The sequence below is a fragment of the Anabrus simplex genome, chromosome 2 (assembly GCF_040414725.1).
Source record: "Anabrus simplex isolate iqAnaSimp1 chromosome 2, ASM4041472v1, whole genome shotgun sequence".
NCBI lineage: Eukaryota > Metazoa > Arthropoda > Insecta > Orthoptera > Tettigoniidae > Anabrus > Anabrus simplex.
The window spans coordinates 838,487,275-838,511,757 of record NC_090266.1 but is presented as its reverse complement, the minus strand read 5'-3'; the positions used below and the strand labels follow the sequence as shown (position 1 = coordinate 838,511,757).

General features: G+C 37.8%; 1 protein-coding gene across 8 annotated transcripts in view; it reads left to right on the top strand.

Annotated features, from left to right (window-relative positions):
- Positions 1-24,483, top strand: part of baz (bazooka) — an 842,954-nt gene that overhangs the window by 787,846 nt on the left and 30,625 nt on the right. For all 8 annotated transcript variants that reach the window (XM_068226299.1, XM_067141558.2, XM_067141556.2 and 5 more), the window contains one exon: positions 16,962-17,200. In XM_068226299.1, coding sequence (XP_068082400.1) covers positions 16,962-17,200 — 239 coding nt within the window. The remainder of the gene's footprint in view (positions 1-16,961; positions 17,201-24,483) is intronic.

The window sequence follows — 24,483 nt, the reverse complement described above, 5'->3', positions numbered from 1 at the left end:
ATAAAATAACTTGTCCTGACTGACTGACTGACTGACTGACTGACTGACTGACTGACTGACTGACTGACTGATTCATCATCGCCGAGCCACTACTGGACATAATGAAATGAAATTTTGAGGTTACATTTATAGTACAATGTAGGTGCCCACTAAGGGAGGATTTTTGGATATTCCTTCGCTGAGGGGGTGAAAAGGGGGGTGAAATTTTAAAATGAGTGTATTTATTACAAATGTAAAAATAGGTATTTAGAATTTTCCTTTAAAAATAAGGAAACGCGTATTCTTTTGTTTTCAGAAAATCCCAATAGGAAGGGTGAAAAAGGGTGAAAAATGGGTTGGATGCCTTTAATGAGGATACTTATATCTCAGAAACTGAAAATATTACAGACCTGAAAATTGGTATTTGGGATCTCCCTAAAAAATAAGGAAACATGTATTTTTTTGTTTTTGGAAAATCCAATTAATAAGGGGTGAAAAGGGGGTGAATTTTAAAATGAGTGTATCTATATGTCCAAACTTTTAAAGTTTACAGATGTAAAAATTGGTATTTAGAATCTCCTTTAAAAATAAAGAAACACTTAACTTTTTGTTTTCGGAAAATCCCAATAGGAAGGGTGAAAAGGGGTGATAAAGGGGTTGAATGCCTTAAATGAGGATACTTTTATCTCAGAAACTGAACATATTGCAGACCTGAAAATTATCTCCTTGGGATCTCCTTTAACCCTGGACCGCACGCGCCAATCCGTATCACGCTACTGTGCGCGCGGCGGTGTTTGGACCGCACAACGTAGTTTGCCAACCTTCTCGCACATTGTGTGAATTTTATCATTCTTAGGTTAAGAAAATTTATTGAAATAATTGAAAGATGCCATGTGTATTCTAAAAAGGCAAACATATATACACTTCATGAAATTGACCATGTTTTAGAGAACACACAAATACAAGTCAAGAAATTTGAACACGGGACTCCTGTACATAGAGTTATGAAATCAAAAAGCGGATTACTGTTCCCAATGAAATGAAGCACATTCAGTTTTCATCTTCAGCTTCTTGACTGCACTTTTCACAGGTAACCGTATGCTGACTATGATTGCGGCACACATTTCGACGACATAGGTCACAGGTAACACCAGTCTTCGTATTTTTGTGCGTTCCACAAATGAAGCAGGTTTTTTTTTGTGATGCACACTCCATAGTCTCCTTGGCTTCACGAAACTTAGATAAGAATACCTGTAAATCACTTGGAAGAGACAGAAGCTGAGCTCTTTCTCGGAGATTTACCTCCATCAGACTCAATCCCAATTCAGTGAGATATTTCCATCTCACACAATTCTTTGATGGGATGTTGGCCAGAAATATCTTGTACGAGTTTATACCTGCAATATCGAGTTCACGGAGAAACACTACAAGAGGCCATTGCCTGGTTTTCCTTGCTGTTGAATATGTAGAACACATCTGATCAACAGTATCTGTGCCACCCTTGGTCCCATTATAGTCAACGATGACGAATGGTTTATTAGTTGTGGGATCGATTTCACCTGTGTCGTGCATAGTTGATAGAAGAAGGACAACTGTCTTCTTTTTCGTCACATAGGACACTAGTGTCATATCAGGTTGGAATCCAAACATGCTAGAGCCCACCTGGCGAGATTTGTCCATTAGAATTTCAGGAGGTATTTCCCTTTTATTTTTTTTAGTGTCCCGATGAATGTCAGTCCTTGCTCCAATAGGTATTCGGCTAATAGAACGCTACTATAGTAATTATCAGTGGTAACATTCCTATGTGAAGTCTTTATTGGGTCAGTTAGTCTTTTGACGATGTCCATCGGTTTGTTGGAACAACTGTAAGGACCTTCGGCTTGTTTGCCACAGTAGAGTTCCAAATTGAACGTGTAAAATGTTCTACTGTCGCACAGAGCGTAGAATTTGAGCCCATACTTAGCTGGTTTTAGAGGCATATACTGGATAAATCCACAGCGGCCACGGAAAGCTACCAACATCTCATCAATTTTTACAAACTCCCCAGGAGGGTAGTAAGCCTGACAATTAGCAACAAAATTCAGATGGAATTCCCTGATGGCTGCTAATCTGTCTGTCGCAATTCGTACGTTTCTAGTACTTACGTCATCAAAACGCAAACATCTCATCAAAAACAGAAAGCGCCTGGAGCTCAGGATTATCATTCCAGTACCATCTCGTGACCAAAGTTCGAAAGTAGCTGCACGGTTGCCCTTTTTAGTTGCAGTAACAAATAATGCCCCCAAAAGTGCCATAATCTCGGTATGTGTAGTATCCTTGTAGTCCCTACTTTGCGATTCCGGATTTTTTGACCGACACTTGGCAACGTAAATGTTAGTATATCTTACGATATCATCGACCATTTCTAGGGAAATTATTTGCAGGAAAGCATCCATCGGTATTGGAGTGTTTCGTGCACGTGCTTTTGGCCCGGGAAACGTCTTCACGATTTTTTTCGAACGGGTTCTAGAATCATTCAGAACCACAGAAGTACTTTTCCAGATCGTTTCACCATCTTTTCCAATATAAAATCTGACGTCGTCGTACCCCGTGTCCTCTTCCATTGGAATATCACTCGTAATAGATTGTGCGGAGTCACTAGAATGATCATCATCTACGAACCCCTCTCCTTCAAAATCAATGTCACTTTCAAAATCACAGTCACTGTGTACTCTGTCTTGCTCCGAGAGTTCCATAAGACACTGTTGGATGTCATCAGGTTGCATATATCTTCTTCGATCCCTGTAGCGAAAAAAAAAAAAAAAAAAAAAAAAAAAACAGATTACTCTATTTATATACGTATAATACTTCATACCTGCAATTATATACATAATGAAGTATCCACCTCCATTAGTCACTAAAACATTCTGCAAGGAACGTTGTTACAGCAGAAATAATGTATAACACCGCTTGGAACAATAAACGTTAGCTCAAAAATATACTTACATTTCTGTGCGCGTTGCGGTGTTAGGACCGCTGCCGGCAAGCTGAACGGTGGAGGCTGTCTTCACGACTGTTCCCACGCTGAACTGCAGCATTACACAACATATCAGTAGCGCTGTCTGATGCTTAGCAGAGTAAGCAAAGATTAGCAGTGGACGTAATCGGGCTGAGTTCGCATTAATCGATAATACAAATCAATAATTCAAAAGTGCGCTCCAGACACCGCCTACGCGCGCGGTCCAGGGTTGAAAATAAAGAAACACATATTTTTTGTTTTTGGAAAATTTTATTAATGGGGGTTAAACAGGAGTGACAAATTGGGGTGAATTTTTAGAAAGACTATATCTACAGTATATCTTAGAAACGTAAAATGTTACAGACGTAAAAACTGGTATTTGGAATCTTCTGTAAAAGTAAAGAAACATAGATGATTTGTTTTTGGAAACTCCACTTAAGGGGAACTAAAAAGGGGGTTAAATTTTAAAATGAGCATTTCTACAGTATATCTAAAAAACATAACATGTTATTGAAGTGAAATGTAGTATTTTTATCTCTATTAAAAATAAAGAAATATGTATATTTTTGTTTTCTGAAAAACCACTTGGGTGGAGGGGTAAAAGTGACTGAAAATGGGGTTGAATTCTTTTAATCAGGATACTGATATCTCAAAAGCTTAAATTGTTACAGACATGAAATTTGGAATTTGGAATCTCCTTTAAAAATAAAGAAATATGTATTATTTGTTTTCGCAAATCCACCTAAAGGGGGGAGGGGGGACTTGAAAAATTAGTTGAATTATTTGTATGAGGATACTATTATCTCAAAAACGAAAGATTTTGCAGACGTGAACATTGATACTTGGAATCTGCTTTAAAATTATAGAGACATGTATTTTCCTAAAATTTGGTATTTGGAATCTCCTTTAAAAATAAAGAAATACGTATTTTTCGTTTACGGAAATCCACTTAAAGGGGGGAATTGAAAAATTAGTTGAATTATTTGTATGAAGATACTATTATCTCAAAAGCGAAAAATTTTGCAGATTTTAAAGTTGGTATTTAGAATCTGCTTTAAAAGTAGAGAAACATGTATTCTCAGAAAATCCTACGAACGTCGGGGGGGGGGGGGGGGGGGTGAAAGAATTGAAAAATTATTTGAATTAATTGTATGAGGATACTTACATCTAATAAAGACTAAAGTTGTCACTGACGAGAAAATTTAGTATTTTTAACTCCTTTAAAAACAAAGAAAAACACGTTTTGAGAAGGAAATAATTTTAGGGTTGGGGCTGAAAAGGAGTTGAATTCCTTTTATGGGGACACATATCTCAAAAACTGAAGATGTTACAGTCGTGATAATTCGTATTTAGAAGATGTTTTACTATTAAAGAAACAAGTATTTTTTGTCGGAAAATTCACTTAAGTGGGGGGGGGGGGTGAAAGGAAGTGAAAAAATATTTCTTTTATGGGGATACTTATATCTCAAAACTTAAGGTAACAGACATAAACATTGGTATTTGGAATCTTCTTTAAAAATGAAGAAATACGTATTTTTTGTTTTCTGAAATCCACTTAAAGGGGGGAGGGGAAATTGAAAAATTAGTTGAATTATTTGTATGAAGATACTATTATCTCAAAACCGAAAGATTTTATAGACGTGAAAATTAGTATTTGGAATCTGCTTTAAAAGTAAAGAAACACTTATTTTCGGAAAATGCAATGAAAGGGGGAAGGGGTGAAAGAATTGAAAAATTAATTGAATTAATTGTATGAGGATACTTACATCTAATAGAAACGAAAGTTGTTACAGACATGAAAATTAGTATTTGGATCCCCTTTAGAAACAAAGAGAAAACGTTTTGTGGGGGAAACCATCTTCAGGGCGGGGGTGAAAAGGAGTTGCATTCCTTTTATCATGACACATATCTCAAAAATTGAAGATGTTAGAGTAGGGATAAATGGTATTTAGAAGATCCTTTACTATTAAAGAAAATAGTATTCACTAAAAGGGGGGTGGGGGAAGGGTGAAGGGAAGTGAAAAGAAACTGAATTCTTTTTATGGGGATACTTTATATCTCAACACTGAAGGTAACAGACGTGAACATTGGTATTTGGAATCTCCTTTAAACATAAAGAAACACGCCTTCCTTTGTTTTGGGCGGGGGGGGGGGGGTTAATCAACTTAACGGCGGTGGGGTGAAAAAGGAGTTGAGACCAATTGATTTTACTGTTCATAATTTACTTATTCTGATCATAAACTGATCATTTTTAATCTTTCCTGGGTTCGTTTTAAAGAACCATCTTTTCCTTTGGAGAACATAAAGTTAGATTTCAGTAGATTCTCCTGGCATATAAATCAAAATTTATACACATTTGAAATAAACTATAGGACTGATATTCACCGTGCAATTGTTCACCTCTATAATAAGGTCAATAATGCACGAAAGTATATAATTCGTGTCGCCAGAAATCTCGCGCAGTAGCCTATGCGCATTGCTGGTGCTGGTCACATTGTCAGCAATGACAATGGCAGCAGATGTAATTTACCACCAAGTAGAGGTCTTGCATCTTGCTGTGGAGTCCAGAACATCAATAATAATAATAATAATAATAATAATAATAATAATAATAATAATAATAATATCCTAAATTCAACTAATATCACCAATCCTAATAATAATAATAATAATGTTCTGGACCGTCGTCAATATGTGTGGACCGCGCTGGACACGGGTCCTGACCAGGTAATGACTACGATTCCAGTCCAGCCGCGGGTTCAGTACCGCCAAGGCACCCAAGACGACACCATGCCGGATCTCCTCAAGGATTTGATCCATATTAAAAATGCTTATAGGAAAGGATGACAAAGATTTAAGGACCCAACTGACCGGGTGGAATACCTGGACCTAGCCCAGGAAGTACGAAATTGATTGCTGGAAGGAAAGATTGAAAAATGGGAGGGGCTTTGCCGTAATCTCCCAGAAAATGAGTCAGATCATGAATTTTGGCAGATTCTCTCAGAAAACGAGTCAGATAGACAATTTTGGCTGATTATATATACAATGTTAAGCATTCAATTATAAATTTCATTATAATACCTTAGCGAAGCACGGGTTTCTTGCTAGTGTATATATATAAAATAACATGCCTTGACTGACGGACTGACTGACTGAGTGATTCATCATCGCTGAGCCAAAACTAAACATTGGTATTTGGAATCTCCTTTAAATATAAGGAAACACATATTCTTTTTTGCTTTCGGAAAATACAATTAATGGAGGGTGAAGAAAGCTTAAGAATGGGTTGAATACCTTTTATGAGAATACATATATCTCAAAAACTGAAGATATTACATACATGAAAAATTGGTATTTGGAATCTTCTTTAAAAATAAAGAAACATAGACAATTTGCTTTCGGAAAATCCACTTGAGGGGAACTGAAAAATGCGGTGAATATTTAAAAGAAGTATTTTGGCAGTATATCTCAAAAGCTTAACATGTTTACAGATGGGAAAATTGTGTACTTTTTATCTGTTTTAAAACTAAAGAAACATGTATTTTTTATTTCGGGAGATACACTAAAAGGACAGTTGTAAAAAAGGACTGAAAAGGGGATTGAATTATTTTTATAGGATACTTATATCTCACAAACTGAAGATGTTACAGATGGGAAAACTGGTATTTGGAATCTCATGTGAAAAATACTTTCTTCTTGCTTTCTGAAAATCCACTTAAGGGGGGTGAAGGAATTGAAAAATTAGTTGAATTATTTGTGTGAGGAAACTTATAAGTTACCTAAAAAAACAAAAGATGTTACAGATGTGAAGATTGGAATCTCCTTTAAAAATAAAGAAACGCACACTTTTGGGGGAAAATCAACTTGGCGGGGAATGGGGAGTGGTGAAAAGGAGTTGAATTTCTTTTATGAGGATACATATATCTCAAAAACTGAAGATGTTGCAGTCGTGTAATTGGTATTTGGAAGGTCCTTTATAAATAAAGAAACACATATTTTTTGTTTTTGGAAAATTCACTTAAGGGGGAGGGTGAAATGAAGTGGAAAAATTGAATTATTTTTATGGGGATACTTATATCTCAAAAACTGAAGATGTTACGGGAATGTAAATAGATATTTGGAGTATCTTTTAAAAATAAACGTGTATTTATTCATTATTCAACTTGAGAGAAGACTTTTTCTCCCATGGTCATCTTATCCCCAAAAGGCAATACCACAAACATGGTTTACAAAGAGTTTCTGGGATAAATGATGTAACGTTCCAGACGTTACAGTGTAATTATATTAATTTTATTATGTGTAATTAATTCGGGAATTTAACGTCATGATATTTATCTTGGTATGTAATTGTATTATAATTCATGTTTAATCATTTGCTCACTATCATTTCATTACTTTGTAACTACGACTTGTAAACGAGGGCTGAATATCCTCATATTCACTTAGATTCTTGCGACAGTCGGTTAAAATTAACTTGCAGTAGATTTCCTCTATCTTGCCACATCACCGAGGAAGTTGGAAGGACAAATTTAGACATCAAGTTCTGAGAAAAGCGAGCACGTGTTCACGCGTCCTAACGTAAGCTACCGTATTTCAACCAGAATTATTCAAACTGTTCAACGCCTATATTTTCAAAGGAGCGTCATGTTGCCATGGATACTGAGTGAAAGGACGAATAGAAGAACAGTTGATATCATAGTTAAGACCCGTCAACTCTAATATCTGGAGTGGGGAGAGACGTGTCATCTGATTGGACCACGTGTAGCGACCTGTAATTAGCGCGAGAGAAGGTTATAAAAGGGCGTGTTGGAGCTTGTGGCTTCATCTTATGATCTTATGATCTTCTTCTGATCTTCTACGAGACTCTCTACATTATTCTACGTATTCATTCGCTACTTGATCTTCTACGTGATAATCTACTTGATTCTTCGTCTCGGTACTTAGAAATTCTGAATGAGGGGTGTAGAGCCACTCTCATCAGGAATTACGTACAGCACGGCTACAAGACCGGTTTGAACCAGTCGAAGTCAATAGATAGTTTTAATATAGATAGAAATGAAACTTCAGAGAACATTTTCAGTAAAGTTGGAAGGATTCTTAATTGAGTATCCTCTCCATATAACCCAAGGTGGTTCTTCTAACTATGACTTAGGGCTTATCTCCAATATATGGGATAAAGCATAATAGGGAGTGTTAGTTTTGAAGTCATTTTCCAATTAATGGGAGGTGCAATTGGCAAGGCAGGAATGGTACTTAGCTGCAGATGAAGAGATCTCAAAGACGACCGATGATGTTCCCGCTACAAGGATGGAAGCTTTCCCAGGACCAGCAGAACAAGACTACATGGTGAGCAAGCGAGTTAAAGATATTGCAAGTTTTCGCGAAGTAGAGTCATTCAATTTTTTGTTAAATTCATTTTCCATTTTACATTCAGTTCTCGTTAAACCGTCGTCATTTATATTAAATATAATAAATAGTATTTTTCAAGTTCACTTTAATCAATCTGCCTTAATTAGCCTTTTGATTTTTAATTCTCCTGCTTAATGATTAGTGCACTATCACCCCACCCCTGTGATAAGAGTCCGTCCAAGCTTGATTATAAATTTTTATCTTTAAGTCCTCAACTTAAAGATTGGCGCCCTTTGCTTGCTTGGTTGCATTTCTCGTTTGATGATTGTTCTCCGAGAGGGGAAGTCACATAAATGCCGCTCCAACGTGTGGCGAGAAAATCATTAAGTACGGAGCAGTTAATGACAGTAACGATATCAGAATTCGTATTATGGGCAAAATTTGGATATCCACGTTTCATTAAGAGTGTTTGATTGTGGGAAGGGTCATGGCTGATCAGACGAAAGAGGAGAGGATGTTGCGCAGTGGACGGGCGATAAAAGGCAATAATGTATTGAGTTCAGAGGAAGAGTTGTGTAGTCTTGTAGAGGAAATTGAAGATAGAAGTGTAAGTAGTATGGAGAGTGAAGGCAAGCAGAAAGAAGTCAGTATGGAGTCAGATGATAGTAGGATGGGGGGCGAAGCGGAAGTAAACACTAACAATGAAAGTAATAATAATGATCAGTTAATGGGAATGATGCAGTTAATGTTAAGTAAGATAGAGGACAGTAAAACTGAAATAAAAAGTGAATTGGAACAAATTAAAACAGATGTAGAACAAACTAAATCTGAGCTTAAAGGTGAATTAGAACAAACTAAATCTGAGCTTAAAGGTGAATTAGAACAAACTAAATCTGAACTGAAAGAACAGTTAGAACAAACTAAAGCTGAATTAAGCAGGGAGATGAGGGAAAATAAGGAGGAAGCGAATCGGAGAATGGACGAACACAGTAGGCAGTTACGCGATCTGGTGGTAAAAAATGAACATTTTAATAAGCGATTAGAGGACCAGGAAAGTGAATATGTACGGCAAGGGAAAAAGGTAGAAGAAAAGTTTGCGGAACAGAGAAGTGAATTCCTGGAATTAATGGGGAAGGAAAACAACTCTACTAGGGAGGAAGTAATGAGGCAGGTCACTAGTATTGATAAGAGAGTTGAGACACAAAGAGGGGAAATACGGATATTTAAAGACCACGTCCAACAAGAGATTGATACGGTAAAGCTTAGAATAGAAGATGAGACCCGGGCAAGTGAAGAAAGGTTTGCGATAGCTGAAGAGAATAAGATTGAAATTAGGACATTGAAAGAGAAGCAGGTTAATTTGGAGAGAGAAATTGATAGGAGAGACAGAGATGTAGAATGCCGGATGGAGAAAGCAGAAAATAAGTTAAAACAGGTGGCAAAGGATAAACAGGTTTTCACGGGAAGGCACTGTCTAGGAAATAGCTACATTAGGGAAATTGAACTACCTAAATTTAATGGGAAACAAACGAACCCGCTAGATTTCCTTAAGATGATAGAAAAACGATTTGAAAAGCGTCTAGAGGAAGGGTCAATGGACTGGGAAGACGTTATGGAAAATATTGACCATGCTTTTGTAGGAGAAACTCGGTCTTGGTTCATGGTATATAGGCAAACGATGACGAACCTGAAAGAATTCAGAAATAAGTTTAGAGAGAAATTCTGGAATGAAGCGATACAAGCTCGGGAGAGAGAAAGGGTGGTATTTGGGAGGTACAAACAGCATGAGGGAGTTACTATGACCGAGTACTTCCTGGCACATGTCATGATTTGTCAGAACTTAGATGGTATAACCGAAGGGTCTGATGTAGTAAGACTACTTTTGAGACATTTTCCGGACAGGGTGAGAGAAGCGGCCTGCATGCAAAAAGTTGGAACTATTCAGGAGATGGAGAACCTACTAGGCAGTTTTGATGCGTTAGGTAACCTTAGGAGTAGAACGGAGAATATTCAGAACTTTAGTCATCACAACGGAATGAGACATAACGGTAGAACACAGAATCACGAAGCTCGCAATCAGTTCAGACCTCAGCAGAACAGCAGGAGCGGAGCACCGGAATATAGGACAGGAAATCCCCAACGGAGGCCAGAGCAATGTACTAATGAGTCCAACGTCAATACACAAAGGGAACCTTTAAACTAACTAGAGGCTGTAATGTTAGGTCAGAATTCCAGCCTAGTACGAAGGTAGCGAAGTGTCTTGCCATGAAAGTGTTACCATATGACCTAGATGTTAGAAACGATTTGTTGTATGAACCCGAGCAGAATAATGGAGATTCAAGTAATAAAGTAGTCAATCCCGTTGTTAAATTGAAAGTCTGGGGGGCGTGGGTTAAAGTTTTGATTGATTCTGGTAGCCAAATATCATGTATTAGTTCTCAGTGGTATGAGTCATTAGTGAAACAGGGTATTCAGTTGGAGGAAATGCCTGTTAAGTCTACTTTCATCATTACGGCTGTTGGAAAGAGGTCTAAGCAAATTTGTAAACAAGTAGCTGTCCCGATCTGTATTAATAATTTTATTAGCGTTCAGATATGTTTGGTAATTCCGCATTTGATATTTGATCTTATCTTGGGATCTGACTGGTTAACGTTAAAATTGGCTCAGTTAAATTACAATGATCTAGTGCTAAATTTGAGGTGGAATAATGAGGATATCAAGGTCAAGTTTGAGGAGGAAATTCAGAGGAAAACGGAAGTTAGTACAGTGTGGAGAATGAGAGAGGTTTCTAAAGTTAATGAAGAGGCTAGTGAGGGCCTGAAGTTGTGTCAGTTGTGGATTCATGAGGATAAAAGATGTGGCTTGAAAGAAGCCGTAAGTAGAAATGAGTTAAATGAAGTCCAGAAGGACAAGTTATTTGAAGTGTTATGTGAACACGTGGAGATTTTCTCCGAGAAACCTGGTGTTACCCATCCGTATGAACATTCTTTTTCTGTGCTGGATAAGACTCCATTCAGCGGACCGCGGTATCCGATACCACACAAATATGCAAAAGCCGTAGAGGATCAAATTCAAGCTATGTTAGCAGACGATGTGATTGAATTATCAAACAGTCAATATGTTAATCCCTTAATTGTCGTGCCTAAGTCTGATGGATCAATACGTTTGTGTATTGAATGCGAGAGCGTAGTGAGAGTGTTAGGTTTGCCTGAGGAACCACCTCGTAATGCTGAATTTTACGTCCGACTGGCACGGGAGAACCTGATTAAATCTGGAGATAAACGTAAAAGACAGCAGAAACGTAAGGTACTTGATAACTTTGAGGTAGGTGATATGGTTTTGGTGAGAGTTCCAATGTTGTCAAATAGTGAGGATAAGGTAACAAAGAAATTTTTTCTTTTATATCAAGGCCCTTATAAAGTACATAGAAAACTAGGACCCTGTGCTTACAAGTTAGCGGATGGCGAGAGCGTAATGAATGGTTCATATAACATTAGTAGTTTACGGAGATACCTGTCGTGTGAGGTGGCTGAACCGGATTGTGAGATATAGGTCAGTAACTCGGGGAAGTTGCTACTTGTTATGTCAGACTACGAGCGGTATGTGTTTACGTCTCTATTGTGGTGGTATTTCCTAGTTGTGTTTGTAAAATAGGGAGGTGTTTGTGTGGCGGTAGATTTATGCTCGTTCATTGACAATAGATCATCTGTTTTCTGTATGTGAGGCCATGAAATTTTATATATTTGTTTTCTGAGATGTTACAGAAGGCTAATTAAAGCTGACGACGGCAAATAATTAATTTTCCCGTATGTGCATTTCTAACTTGCAATAATTTTACCGTGAGCTTAAATTACGTGTGTATGTGTGTGGAGTGTATTGCATCATGCTTCAAGATAAGGTTGAAACATTCGAAAGAGTGATAAAAGTGTAAATTGTTTGTATCATTTGTTTTCCATTTTTTTATGTAAAAGATTGGAAGAGAACGTGTTACTGCTATCTAGCAAAGAATGTCGGAGAGATGGGAAGTAAAAAGGACAAATAGACACTCGGCAGAGTTTGTAATCTAAATTGTATAAATTATGTTATATTCTCTAGGATAATCTTGTTTTTTACAAAAATGGAAAGTTGCTTATGATGGGCATAATTTTGTATCTAAACCTCAAGATGAACTGAAATAACAGACAGTCGCAATGGTAAGCAGTCTAAGAGAGATATGGAAAGAGTGAGATATAATTAATTGTATGAAAATACTGTCGCTCGTAATGGGCAGGTAATAGAGGTATTTCAAGTCAATGTGGGAGTAAGTGTGCGAGTTCTCAACTCATGTGATATTTGTTAAGAACTCATGGGGGCGTATGTAACGTTCCAGACGTTACAGTGTAATTATATTAATTTTATTATGTGTAATTAATTCGGGAATTTAACGTCATGATATTTATCTTGGTATGTAATTGTATTATAATTCATGTTTAATCATTTGCTCACTATCATTTCATTACTTTGTAACTACGACTTGTAAACGAGGGCTGAATATCCTCATATTCACTTAGATTCTTGCGACAGTCGGTTAAAATTAACTTGCAGTAGATTTCCTCTATCTTGCCACATCACCGAGGAAGTTGGAAGGACAAATTTAGACATCAAGTTCTGAGAAAAGCGAGCACGTGTTCACGCGTCCTAACGTAAGCTACCGTATTTCGACCAGAATTATTCAAACTGTTCAACGCCTATATTTTCAAAGGAGCGTCATGTTGCCATGGATACTGAGTGAAAGGACGAATAGAAGAACAGTTGATATCATAGTTAAGACCCGTCAACTCTAATATCTGGAGTGGGGAGAGACGTGTCATCTGATTGGACCACGTGTAGCGACCTGTAATTAGCGCGAGAGAAGGTTATAAAAGGGCGTGTTGGAGCTTGTGGCTTCATCTTATGATCTTATGATCTTCTTCTGATCTTCTACGAGACTCTCTACATTATTCTACGTATTCATTCGCTACTTGATCTTCTACGTGATAATCTACTTGATTCTTCGTCTCAGTACTTAGAAATTCTGAATGAGGGGTGTAGAGCCACTCTCATCAGGAATTACGTACAGCACGGCTACAAGACCGGTTTGAACCAGTCGAAGTCAATAGATAGTTTTAATATAGATAGAAATGAAACTTCAGAGAACATTTTCAGTAAAGTTGGAAGGATTCTTAATTGAGTATCCTCTCCATATAACCCAAGGTGGTTCTTCTAACTATGACTTAGGGCTTATCTCCAATATATGGGATAAAGCATAATAGGGAGTGTTAGTTTTGAAGTCATTTTCCAATTAATGGGAGGTGCAATTGGCAAGGCAGGAATGGTACTTAGCTGCAGATGAAGAGATCTCAAAGACGACCGATGATGTTCCCGCTACAAGGATGGAAGCTTTCCCAGGACCAGCAGAACAAGACTACATGGTGAGCAAGCGAGTTAAAGATATTGCAAGTTTTCGCGAAGTAGAGTCATTCAATTTTTTGTTAAATTCATTTTCCATTTTAAATTCAGTTCTCGTTAAACCGTCGTCATTTATATTAAATATAATAAATAGTATTTTTCAAGTTCACTTTAATCAATCTGCCTTAATTAGCCTTTTGATTTTTAATTCTCCTGCTTAATGATTAGTGCACTATCACCTCTGTGATAAGAGTCCGTCCAAGCTTGATTATAAATTTTTATCTTTAAGTCCTCAACTTAAAGATTGGCGCCCTTTGCTTGCTTGGTTGCATTTCTCGTTTGATGATTGTTCTCAGAGAGGGGAAGTCACAATGAAACTCAATTTTTCAGCGAGTTTTTATACTTTAGGGGTTTTCAGATAATGTCTTAGTACAGTACCAAGGAACGATTACTTTTATCAAATTATGAAATCCACGGGAGCGAAGCCGCGGGTAACTACTAGTGTATATATAAAATAACATGTCCTGACTGACTGATTCATCATTGCCGAGCCAAAACTACTGGACATAAAGAAATGAAATTTTGCGGATACTCTTATATTGGAATGTAGGTGCTCACTAAGGAAGGATTTTAGGATATTCCATCGTGAAGGGGGTGAAAAGGGGGGTGAATTGTTTAAATGTGTATATCTATATCTCAAAAACTTAAAAGTGTACAGATGTGAAAATTGGTATTTGGAATCTCCTTTAAAAATAAGGGAACACATTTTTTTTGGTTTTTTAAAATCCCATTAAGGGGGGGGGTTAAAAAAGGTGAAAAAGGGGTTGAATATCTTTTATGAGGATACTTATATCTCAAAAACTGATGATGTTACACAGATGAAAATTGGTATTTGGAATCAAATTTAAAAATAAAGAAACACATATAATTTTGTTTTTGGATAATCCAGTTACTGGGGAGTGAACAGGAGTGACAAAGGGGGTGAATTTTTAAAATATTATATCTACTGTATATCTCCTGTAAAGGTAAAGTATCATAGATAATTTGTTTTTGGAAAATCCATGTAATGGGAACTGAAAAGTGGGTGAATTTTTAAAATGAGTATATCTACAGTATATCTCAAAAACTTATGTTACAGAGATGAATATTGGTATTTTAAATCTTTTAAAAATAGAGAAACATGTAGTTTTTGTTTTTGGAAAATCTACTTAGGTCTGGGTGAGGGAAGGACTGATAAAGGGGTTGGGTTCATTTTATGGGGTACTTCTATCTCAAAAACTGAAGATGTTACAGAAGTGGAAATAGGTATTTGGAATCTCCTTTTAAAATAAGGAAACATTGGGGTTTTTTTTTTCTGACTTCTCACATGTACAGTTGTATGTCGCATGGTCTTCTTGCCCCAAAAGGCAATACCACAAACGTGGTTAACAAAGAGTTTCTGGGGTAAATGAAACTCAATTTTTTGGCAAGTTTTTATATTTTAGGGATTTTCAGATAATGTCTTAGTACAGTACCGAGGAATGACTACTTTTATCAAATTGCAAAATCCTTGTGAGCGAAGCTGCGGGTTACTGCTAGTTTTGTATATGTAGATTTACAGTACCTACAGTCAGTGTTACTCAAAGCCTATTTCCTGGAACATTTTCTAGTAATAATAATGTTAAATGAATTTTTGAGGGTATTGAAGATCAGTGTGCCAACAGATTTCATGATTAAAAAAAGAATATTTCAGTACTATGTTTGTTTAATTTTTAATATTGATAAACCTATGGGATAATTTCCATTTGCAGCATGATGAAGCACTAAAGAAAATCCCTTGCTCCTAAAGGATCAAATTTTAGAAATTTTTGCGATAAAATAAAATATTCTATCATGAAAAGAGAAACTTAAACTACAAATTTTCTTTTGCTTGTAAGATACGAGTATACAAACATTTTCCACCCAGTAATACAAAAAGTCCAGATTGAGACCAAGCTTGAGTGACTAAGCACCTTAAGCAAACACTGCATGTCTGTAATTCCTTAAAAGAACCACCTATGTAGATTTGTACAGCATTAAAAAATTCAGTGCTCTAAAAGTTTATAATTTCAAGCATAATTTTAGAAAAATGTAAAATGACCCATCATTAATTCCAACAGGGGTGATCAGCACTCCATATGGTAGTTAGGGTTGCCCTAACCCATCTGTAACTTCAAGCAGTGCATGCAGAATATGTGGATACCATTTTTAGTTTGTATTAATCCATAGTTGATTGTTTTGATAACAGAAAGTAAGATAGTTTAAGCTAATTTCAAAAATAGTATCTCAAGATTTCCAGGAAAGGAATAAATTAAAATGCATGTCAGACTTATGGAACTCTGTTAAATGCATGGAATTCATGAACTTTTAAAAATGATTGTCAGTCCTAGTATTATGAGACTATTATGATTTGATTGATATTTTCATGATAAACTTGTAATCTACTCTTGATTGAGTGCTGTTGAGGCTGTTGTTAATAATCCTATCTGATGTTCATTTTTCTTGTAGTGCTTAGAAAATATTGGGTTGCCATTATAGGAATTCCCTGTTCTTCTAGAACAGTCAAAATCAGTTGCATTCTGAAAAATTGCTCTGAAATATTTCAGATAGAAACTAGCACAAACTGTAGGAAGCACTGCTTAGCATGAGATGTACATTTCAATTCCAGTCATTCAGCCAGAAGTCTATTTGTACTGGAATTATATTTAACAATGTGAGCTTACCTGGACTCATGCTCTTAAATTGATTTTTTTCCTTCAGCTATTTTTTAAAGTATTGAAGCACTCTGTATTAGAATTCATAATTTTAAACATGACTGAAAAATGAAATTAAATTAATATTAGTTTCTTTTCTTAGATCTACCAGAGAAGTGAAGTTATATAAATGTAAAAGTTTCACTTCTTTGACCTACAGTCCAAGTAGAAATTCTAGGAACTCGTGCTCAGAAGTATTACCTTCTTAATAAAACTCTCATTGACTTTCTGCATCCCATTAAATTACAGAAGATCAACCAAAACAAAAAAAGGAAAAAAAAAGAAAGAGAGGGGTTTTGTGATGCTTTTTCACTTCTGTACATTTGGATTATCCCCTGAAGCTACACAGAGTGCAGTAATGCTAGATTGCTTAACACTTGGTGTAATATAAATGTAATGTCCTTGTTCTGCACCCTAACTTTCTGTGTTCCTTTCAGTCGACGTCAGCAACATTATCATTCTCAACGGCGAGATAATCGTGAATCGCACCGTCCTGTTTCTAACTTCTATGAGTATGAGAGCGTTCAGACTGTCATGCGTACCAGTCAGCAGCAGCGACCTGGTCCTGCACTTGCCATGGACAGCAATTCCAACTCTCTACCTCGACGGGGTCAACAAGATCGAACTATTGTTGGCAACAGCAGTAATAACAGCAACTGCAGCAATAATAATAATGGTATGTACGGACACCAGCACCAGACTAAATTATTTAGACTTAAGTATTACTAGACACTCCAATCAGCTATCTTATCATATCTTCAGAAAATCAACTCAAATGGTTAGTACAATCCAAAATGATTCCATCCCCAATCCCATAAAAAGCAGCATACTATAGCATGGTAAATAGAGCACTCATCATCTCTTTATCTAAAAGAGACCTTCAAAATGAATGATCAATAGCTAAATCAAAGTGGTATAATGCACAATTTAACAATACTATAAATATCAAAGGGTAGTGTCCGTGCCGAGTGGACATAAATTACGAGGAACATGGGGATATTTCACTTCACACTGAATTAAAACAATAGATCATTTCATCTGATGGAAAGGCCGCTTATTCAAGTTGTAAATGTCCCCTTCAAGCTATATGTAGACTGTTACTCAAATATTCTATTCAACAAGGCATAATTTGTAGATCAAATAGGTCCACTATACAGACAATGAATATCAGCTCCAAGTTCAATTCAAGACTCAAGATTACTTGGTTATTATAAGGACATTGGCCTCGTCCAACACCAGTCACAACAGTTTTAATATGTCATTTTAGTTTCAATTTTAAATGTGTAGCCTGACATTTCCAACCATCTGTGTGTCCAGAAGTGTACATAATACTGCAGAATAGTCAGGTGTTTTGATTTGGCTCTTGACTGTGACAGAGGCTGCTTACACAGCACCAAATGAGAAATGATTGAGAGTGGTAAGAAGTGATAAGTAAGGTCACTCACCTCTTCCCTTTAGAACTGACCCGTGGCTAGGTAGTTTTATAATGAGAAAGTATCATATTACTCATGTATATCTCACACTTTCCCCCAAAAAATTCAAGTTAAAAAATCAGACAGTAAGATATATGCAGCGAATCATGAAACCAAATTTGATTAAAACCAACATACTTTTAAAAGTAATATAGAATCACACTTTAACATAATATGTTATGTTTTTTTTAACTTCCATAACATTTTATTTCATATTTACAAAATGGAATTAAATTCTCGGCCCATGGTAAAATTGCATGTTTCTATCTCTTGAAAACTTGCCATAAAACTCGAACAATCCTCCATAACTTACCGGCAAGCTACGTCGTGCTGAAAGGCAAATTATTAGGGAAAAAATAGATTGCACTTCATCTTACACCTCATGTCTAGTACATATCATGCCACACTGAAATTTCAAACAGTTTAATGGTATGATATTCCATCTAGTTCATTAGATCAGGGAATGCCAAAGGATTATGCATCGCGCAGCTGTGAGCTTGCATTTGGGAGCTAGTGTGTTCAAACTCCAGTGTTGGCAGACCTAAAGATGGTTTTTTTATGGTTTCCCATTTTCACATGAGGCAAATGCTAGGGCTGTACCTTAAATAAGGCCACAACCACTTCCTTCCCACTTCTGGCCCTTTCCTGTCCCAGCGTTGCTATGAGACCTAAAGAGACATAAAGCAAATTGTAAAAAAACGAAAAACAAGAAAGGATTATACAATACTCTAACCTACCTGTTTTTCATCCAAACAAGGTGAGACTGATAGAACTGTGCACAGGCATGCATGATACAGGCTGAATTTTTGTAGCATTATTGACACCTGAAGATCAACTTGAGAGAGATGTATGCAGAGATTATTTTTCTCCCTTACTTCCATAATACACTGACTGACAGAGCAAATGCAACACCAAGAAGGAGTGGTCAGAACTTTATGCCAATTGCAGGGTAGACTGATGTCACTGAGGTATGCTCATGATGTGAAATGCGCCGCTGTGCTGCGCACGTAGCGAACGATAAATGGGACACGGCGTTGGCGAATGGCCCACTTCGTACCGTGATTTCTCAGCCGACAGTCTTTGTAGAACGTGTTGTCGTGTGCCACAGGACATGTGTATAGCTAAGAATGCCAGGCCGCCGTCAACGGAGGCATTTCCAGCAGACAGACGACTTTACGAGGGGTATGGTGATCGGGCTGAGAAGGGCAGGTTGGTCACTTCGTCAAATCGCAGCCGATACCCATAGGGATGTGTCCACGGTGCAGCGCCTGTGGCGAAGATGGTTGGCGCAGGGACATGTGGCACGTGCGAGGGGTCCAGGCGCAGCCCGAGTGACGTCAGCACGCGAGGATCGGCGCATCCGCCGCCAAGTGGTGGCAGCCCCGCACGCCACGTCAACCGCCATTCTTCAGCATGTGCAAGACACCCTGGCTGTTCCAATATCGACCAGAACAATTTCCCGTCGATTGGTTGAAGGAGGCCTGCACTCCCGGCGTCCGCTCAGAAGACTACCATTGACTCCACAGCATAGACGTGCACGCCTGGCATGGTGCCGGGCTAGAGCGACTTGGATGAGGGAATGGCGGAACGTCGTGTTCTCCGATGAGTCACGCTTCTGTTCTGTCAGTGATAATCACCGCAGACGAGTGTGGCGTCAGCGTGGAGAAAGGTCAAATCCGGCAGTAACTGTGGAGCGCCCTACCGCTAGACAACGCGGCATCATGGTTTGGGGCGCTATTGCGTATGATTCCACGTCACCTCTAGTGCGTATTCAAGGCACGTTAAATGCCCACCGCTACATGCAGCTAGTGCTGCGGCCGGTGGCACTCCCATACCTTCAGGGGCTGCCCAATGCTCTGTTTCAGCAGGATAATGCCCGCCCACACACTGCTCGCATCACCCAACAGGTTCTACGAGGTGTACAGATGCTTCCGTGGCCAGCGTACTCTCCGGATCTCTCACCAATCAAACACGTGTGGGATCTCATTGGACGCCGTTTGCAAACTCTGCCCCAGCCTCGTATGGACAACCAACTGTGGCAAATGGTTGACAGAGAATGGAGAACCATCCCTCAGGACACCATCCGCACTCTTATTGACTCTGTACCTCGACGTGTTTCTGCGTGCATCGCCGCTCGCGGTGGTCCTACATCCTACTGAGTCGATGCCGTGCGCATTGTGTAACCTGCATATCGGTTTGAAATAAACATCAATTATTCGTCCATGCCGTCTCTGTTTTTTCCCCAACTTTCATCCCTTTCGAACCACTCCTCCTTGGTGTTGCATTTGCTCTGTCAGTCAGTGTAAAAATTAGGGTGTGTGATACACGCGAGTAGATACGGCAATACTACAGCTAAATATTCAAAGTTAGTGGCAAACATCTTGGGCTCCTTTTGTATTTAAGATGCAATAATGGTTTCTGTCTCTCAGTGCTTTACGGATATTTATAACAACATTGTGTAATTATCATTAGCAGCCTCAGTGAATCAGTGGTCGAGTGTCCATTTAAATTATTATTATTATTATTATTATTATTATTATTATTATTATTATTATTATTATTATTATTATTATTATTATTATTATTATTATTATTATTATTATTATTATTATTATTGTTTTGTTTCGGCCAACTAAGGACCATGTCATTTCAACTGTTTCCTTTGAGCTTTAATGTTGGTCCAGTATTCCTTCATTCATAGACGGTGTTGCTCCTTTCGCTCTTTCGTCCATGCCTTTCCAGTTTTCAGCTTCGGCTTTGGTTGGAAACTCTGATGTTCTTGGAGTTTTTTCTTTTTGTGGATCACGCTCCTGGATACCTTCAAATGAGATCCCAATCTCCTACAGATCTTTCTGTACCTCACTGAACCATGCCCCATTTGCCTTTTTCTCTTGGAGGAGAGTGAAAATGCAGTTGGTTAACCGTGTTCACTTCATTGGGCCATGAGTCCATAAAAAATAATCCTCCTTTTCCGCATCATGTCGGTTATTTTCTCCACATGTGAGTACAACTCCTGGTTGTGCCATCTCCTAAACTCGCCATTGTCTTTGACTGGACCTAAGATTTTCCTCAAAATCTTCTTTTCCTTAGTCTCCAAATTCTCCATCATGCCCTTTTTGTTCATGGCAGGACATTCCGCTGCATATAGAGCCTCTGGCTGGATGGCAGTGCAATAGTGTCGGATTTTTGCATTCATAGATATCGATCCTTTGTTACAGACATTTTTAGTCAGATGGTAAGCCATTTCAATTTTATTCATGCATGATGCAAAGGCTTCTTTTTTGGGCATGTTAGGTTCTATCCATTCACCAAGATACTTAAATTTTTCAACCCGCTTGACTTTTCCGTGAGTTTCTTCTAGCTCATTTGGCGCTAGTTTGATGTTTGTAATGAATTTAGTTTTCACAAAAGGAGATCTGAAGGCCTGCCATTGCAGCTTGTGTTTGAAGCTGGTTGATCTGCTTCATGGCCACATCCAAGGAATCAGCGACAACTGCAAGATCGTCTGCAAATGCTAGACAGTCAATTGAAAGGTTCTTGTTCTTGTGGCCTAATCTGGCTCCGCTTTCGACTCCTTCATAACTCATTTCTCTTCGCCATTGACGGTTCACTTTCTCAAGAATACAGTTGAACAACAAGAGTTGAGAGACCATCTCCCTGCCTAACTCCTCTCTGTATTATTGTTGTTGTTGTTGTTGTTGATGTTGTTGATGTTGTTGTTGTTGTTGTTACTAGTACAATGGACATACATGTTAATGTGCTACAGGTATGGGGCCAAGCTCTGCATTTGGGAGATGATTGTGTTCAAACCCCACTGTGTTGGCTGTCCTGAGAATGGTTATCTGCGGTTTCCCATTTTCACTTCCAAGCAAATGCTGGGACAGTTCCTCTTCATAAGCCACAACCAATTCCTTCCCTCCTCTCACACTGCCATTCATTTCATTTTTGTTAGCTCCCCAGCTGAGTATGCTCCCCTGCAGGGGAGCGGGAAGAATTCCTCAAGGTTGAAAGGAACGACATATTATGTAACAAAAGTTGTGGAATTCATATGTGCAGTGTTCAATAAAGATAAGTATCTGGAAGGAGAAGAATAATAAAAACGAACTATGATTAGAAAAATTCAGTTTTGGATCGTTCCAATCATAGTCGGTAGCACTTGGTCTATAACATATACAGGTCCCTGTGTTATTCTTACATACATAAGTGAATAGTGATTAGCGATGGGTAAGAAAAACCGGAATGACAACACACAGTTTAAATCAACACTGACCATGTACACAGAAAATAATGGCAATTGTACTGCATGGGTTTAGTGTAGAGCCATCACATGCACACATCTGGCACGAACAAAAGGAGTTTTGCACAAAATGCCTCAATTAAAGATTGCAATGGAAAGCAGTATATGAATCTCACAATTTAAAGTAAGCAGAAGGTAGCTGTGTAGATTAAAAAAAGAGGAATAACCTTTCTCCTCGAAGGAGGATATCTCTGTTCCAGCAATTGCCGAAGGACTATGCTGAAAAGTGGTAAAATTCCATTAGTGTTTTTGATTCAAAATTAAATTTGCAAAATTTTCCTTCCCTAATTTTTTAAGGTTAAACATTTCTTAAAAACCAGGAAAATTACGTACAGCAATACAGAAACAATAGTACCGAAAGTCACCAAATGAAGCAGGCAAAATTAACCATGAGGTTCCTCAGACTGTTTGCTTATTCCTGTCTGAACTTCCCTTATGCTCTCAAAATGTTTATACATTTTACAGATAATTATGTTCACTGTTCATTGCTTCATCACCATATAATTTTTATAGTCAGACACATAATTTAATATTCACATATTTTATAGCTAATATTTTCAAATGTAATGAACCATTACAATATATGAACCAATACATACCATACATACCAATATATGAACAATACACACATACTGCACCCTGCAGTTGTTGAGGAATGTGAAAATAGGTTTGTACCTTTAAGGGTGGTAAGGAATGGCAAAGTTCCACTATATTATTACAGAGAAGTAAAGAAACTATGAAGAAGGTGCAGTTTGGAAAGAAATAGAGTTAGAAATGGCTGTTGAATAAGGTGAAATTGAAGGAACTTACTAGGAAATTGAATCTAGCAAAGAAATCGGCTAAGGATAACATGATGGCAAGCATAATGGGCGGTCATACAAATTTTAGTGAAAAATGGAAGAATATATATAGGTACTTTAAGGCAGAAACAGGTTCCAAGAAGGACATTCCAGGAATTATTAATGAACAAGGGCAGTGTATATGCGAGAATCTTCAAAAAGCAGAAGTATACAGTCAGCAGTATGTAAAAATTGTTGGTTACAAGGATAATGTCCAGATAGAGGAGGTGACTAATACTAAAGAAATATTAAAATTTACCTATGATAACAGTGACATTTACAGCAAGGTACAAAAGATGAAAACTACACATGTGTCCAAAAGTTAAACATAAGTTGCAAGTAAGCAGGGCAACAGGAAATAGACCGCAAATCGCAATAATATTCCTTCATCATTGCATCCTAATAAATGTACAGCAGATACGGGTGAGAACATTGTCAATCTTTGTGCTCAACACTTTTCATCTGTTTATTCTACTTATCAAAATAATAATATTGTTCCATAAATATTCTTCCAATAGCAGCGTTATAAGAAGCGGTAGGCCTAGGGGCTGGATATTAAGGAGCCATGAATAAAATATGCTCAAAGTTTTATTTTACAAATAAATAAATTGCCTTCCTCCATTTCAACAGAATTGACGTTATTTAACATCATTATACCACTCACATTTAAGTAATGCTAAAACACGATAATACATAATAACCACCTTAAAACCACGAGGGAACCAGCCCTCATGAACAGGTACCAATAAACGAGGGAAAGGTTTCTTTCTGCGAACAATTAGGGCATACTCTGGCTATCTGACCACATTACAACAGAACTTACAAGGCGCTCCAAACTAAGTGGAGAACACTAAACAAATTGCATACCAAAGTGGAACCAGGGTTTCCACTGAACTAGTTAATAGCCTCCGTTTTTTGAACTTCAATTATCCAAGGTATATGTTTACAGTAAATAACATTCTACACTAAAAGGAACCTTCAAAGTTACACGACCTAGCAGAGGGTTACTCCTCTACATTCGGAGGTTACAGATTGCCCATAGCACAGACACTTCCCTGAAGGGGAAAACCTTAAAAATACCAGTTGTTTCTAAACACCAATGAGTTTACCCCCTTAGAGCACTGAAAGAATAGCTAAAAACATTACCAGTTTACAATAGATACATGTTAATAAAAGGCGTTTTCTAATACCTCAGGCCTATCCAATACGTAAACATTACAAGGAAGGAAACGGAAGTCCCTCTCTCTTACCTTCACGCTACGTGACCGGGAACGAAAGGCCAGAGAAAAGAGCCCGTCAAGGGAGCTCACAGCTAAAGTGCCAGCAAACAATTGCACGAGGCAGAGGCTAC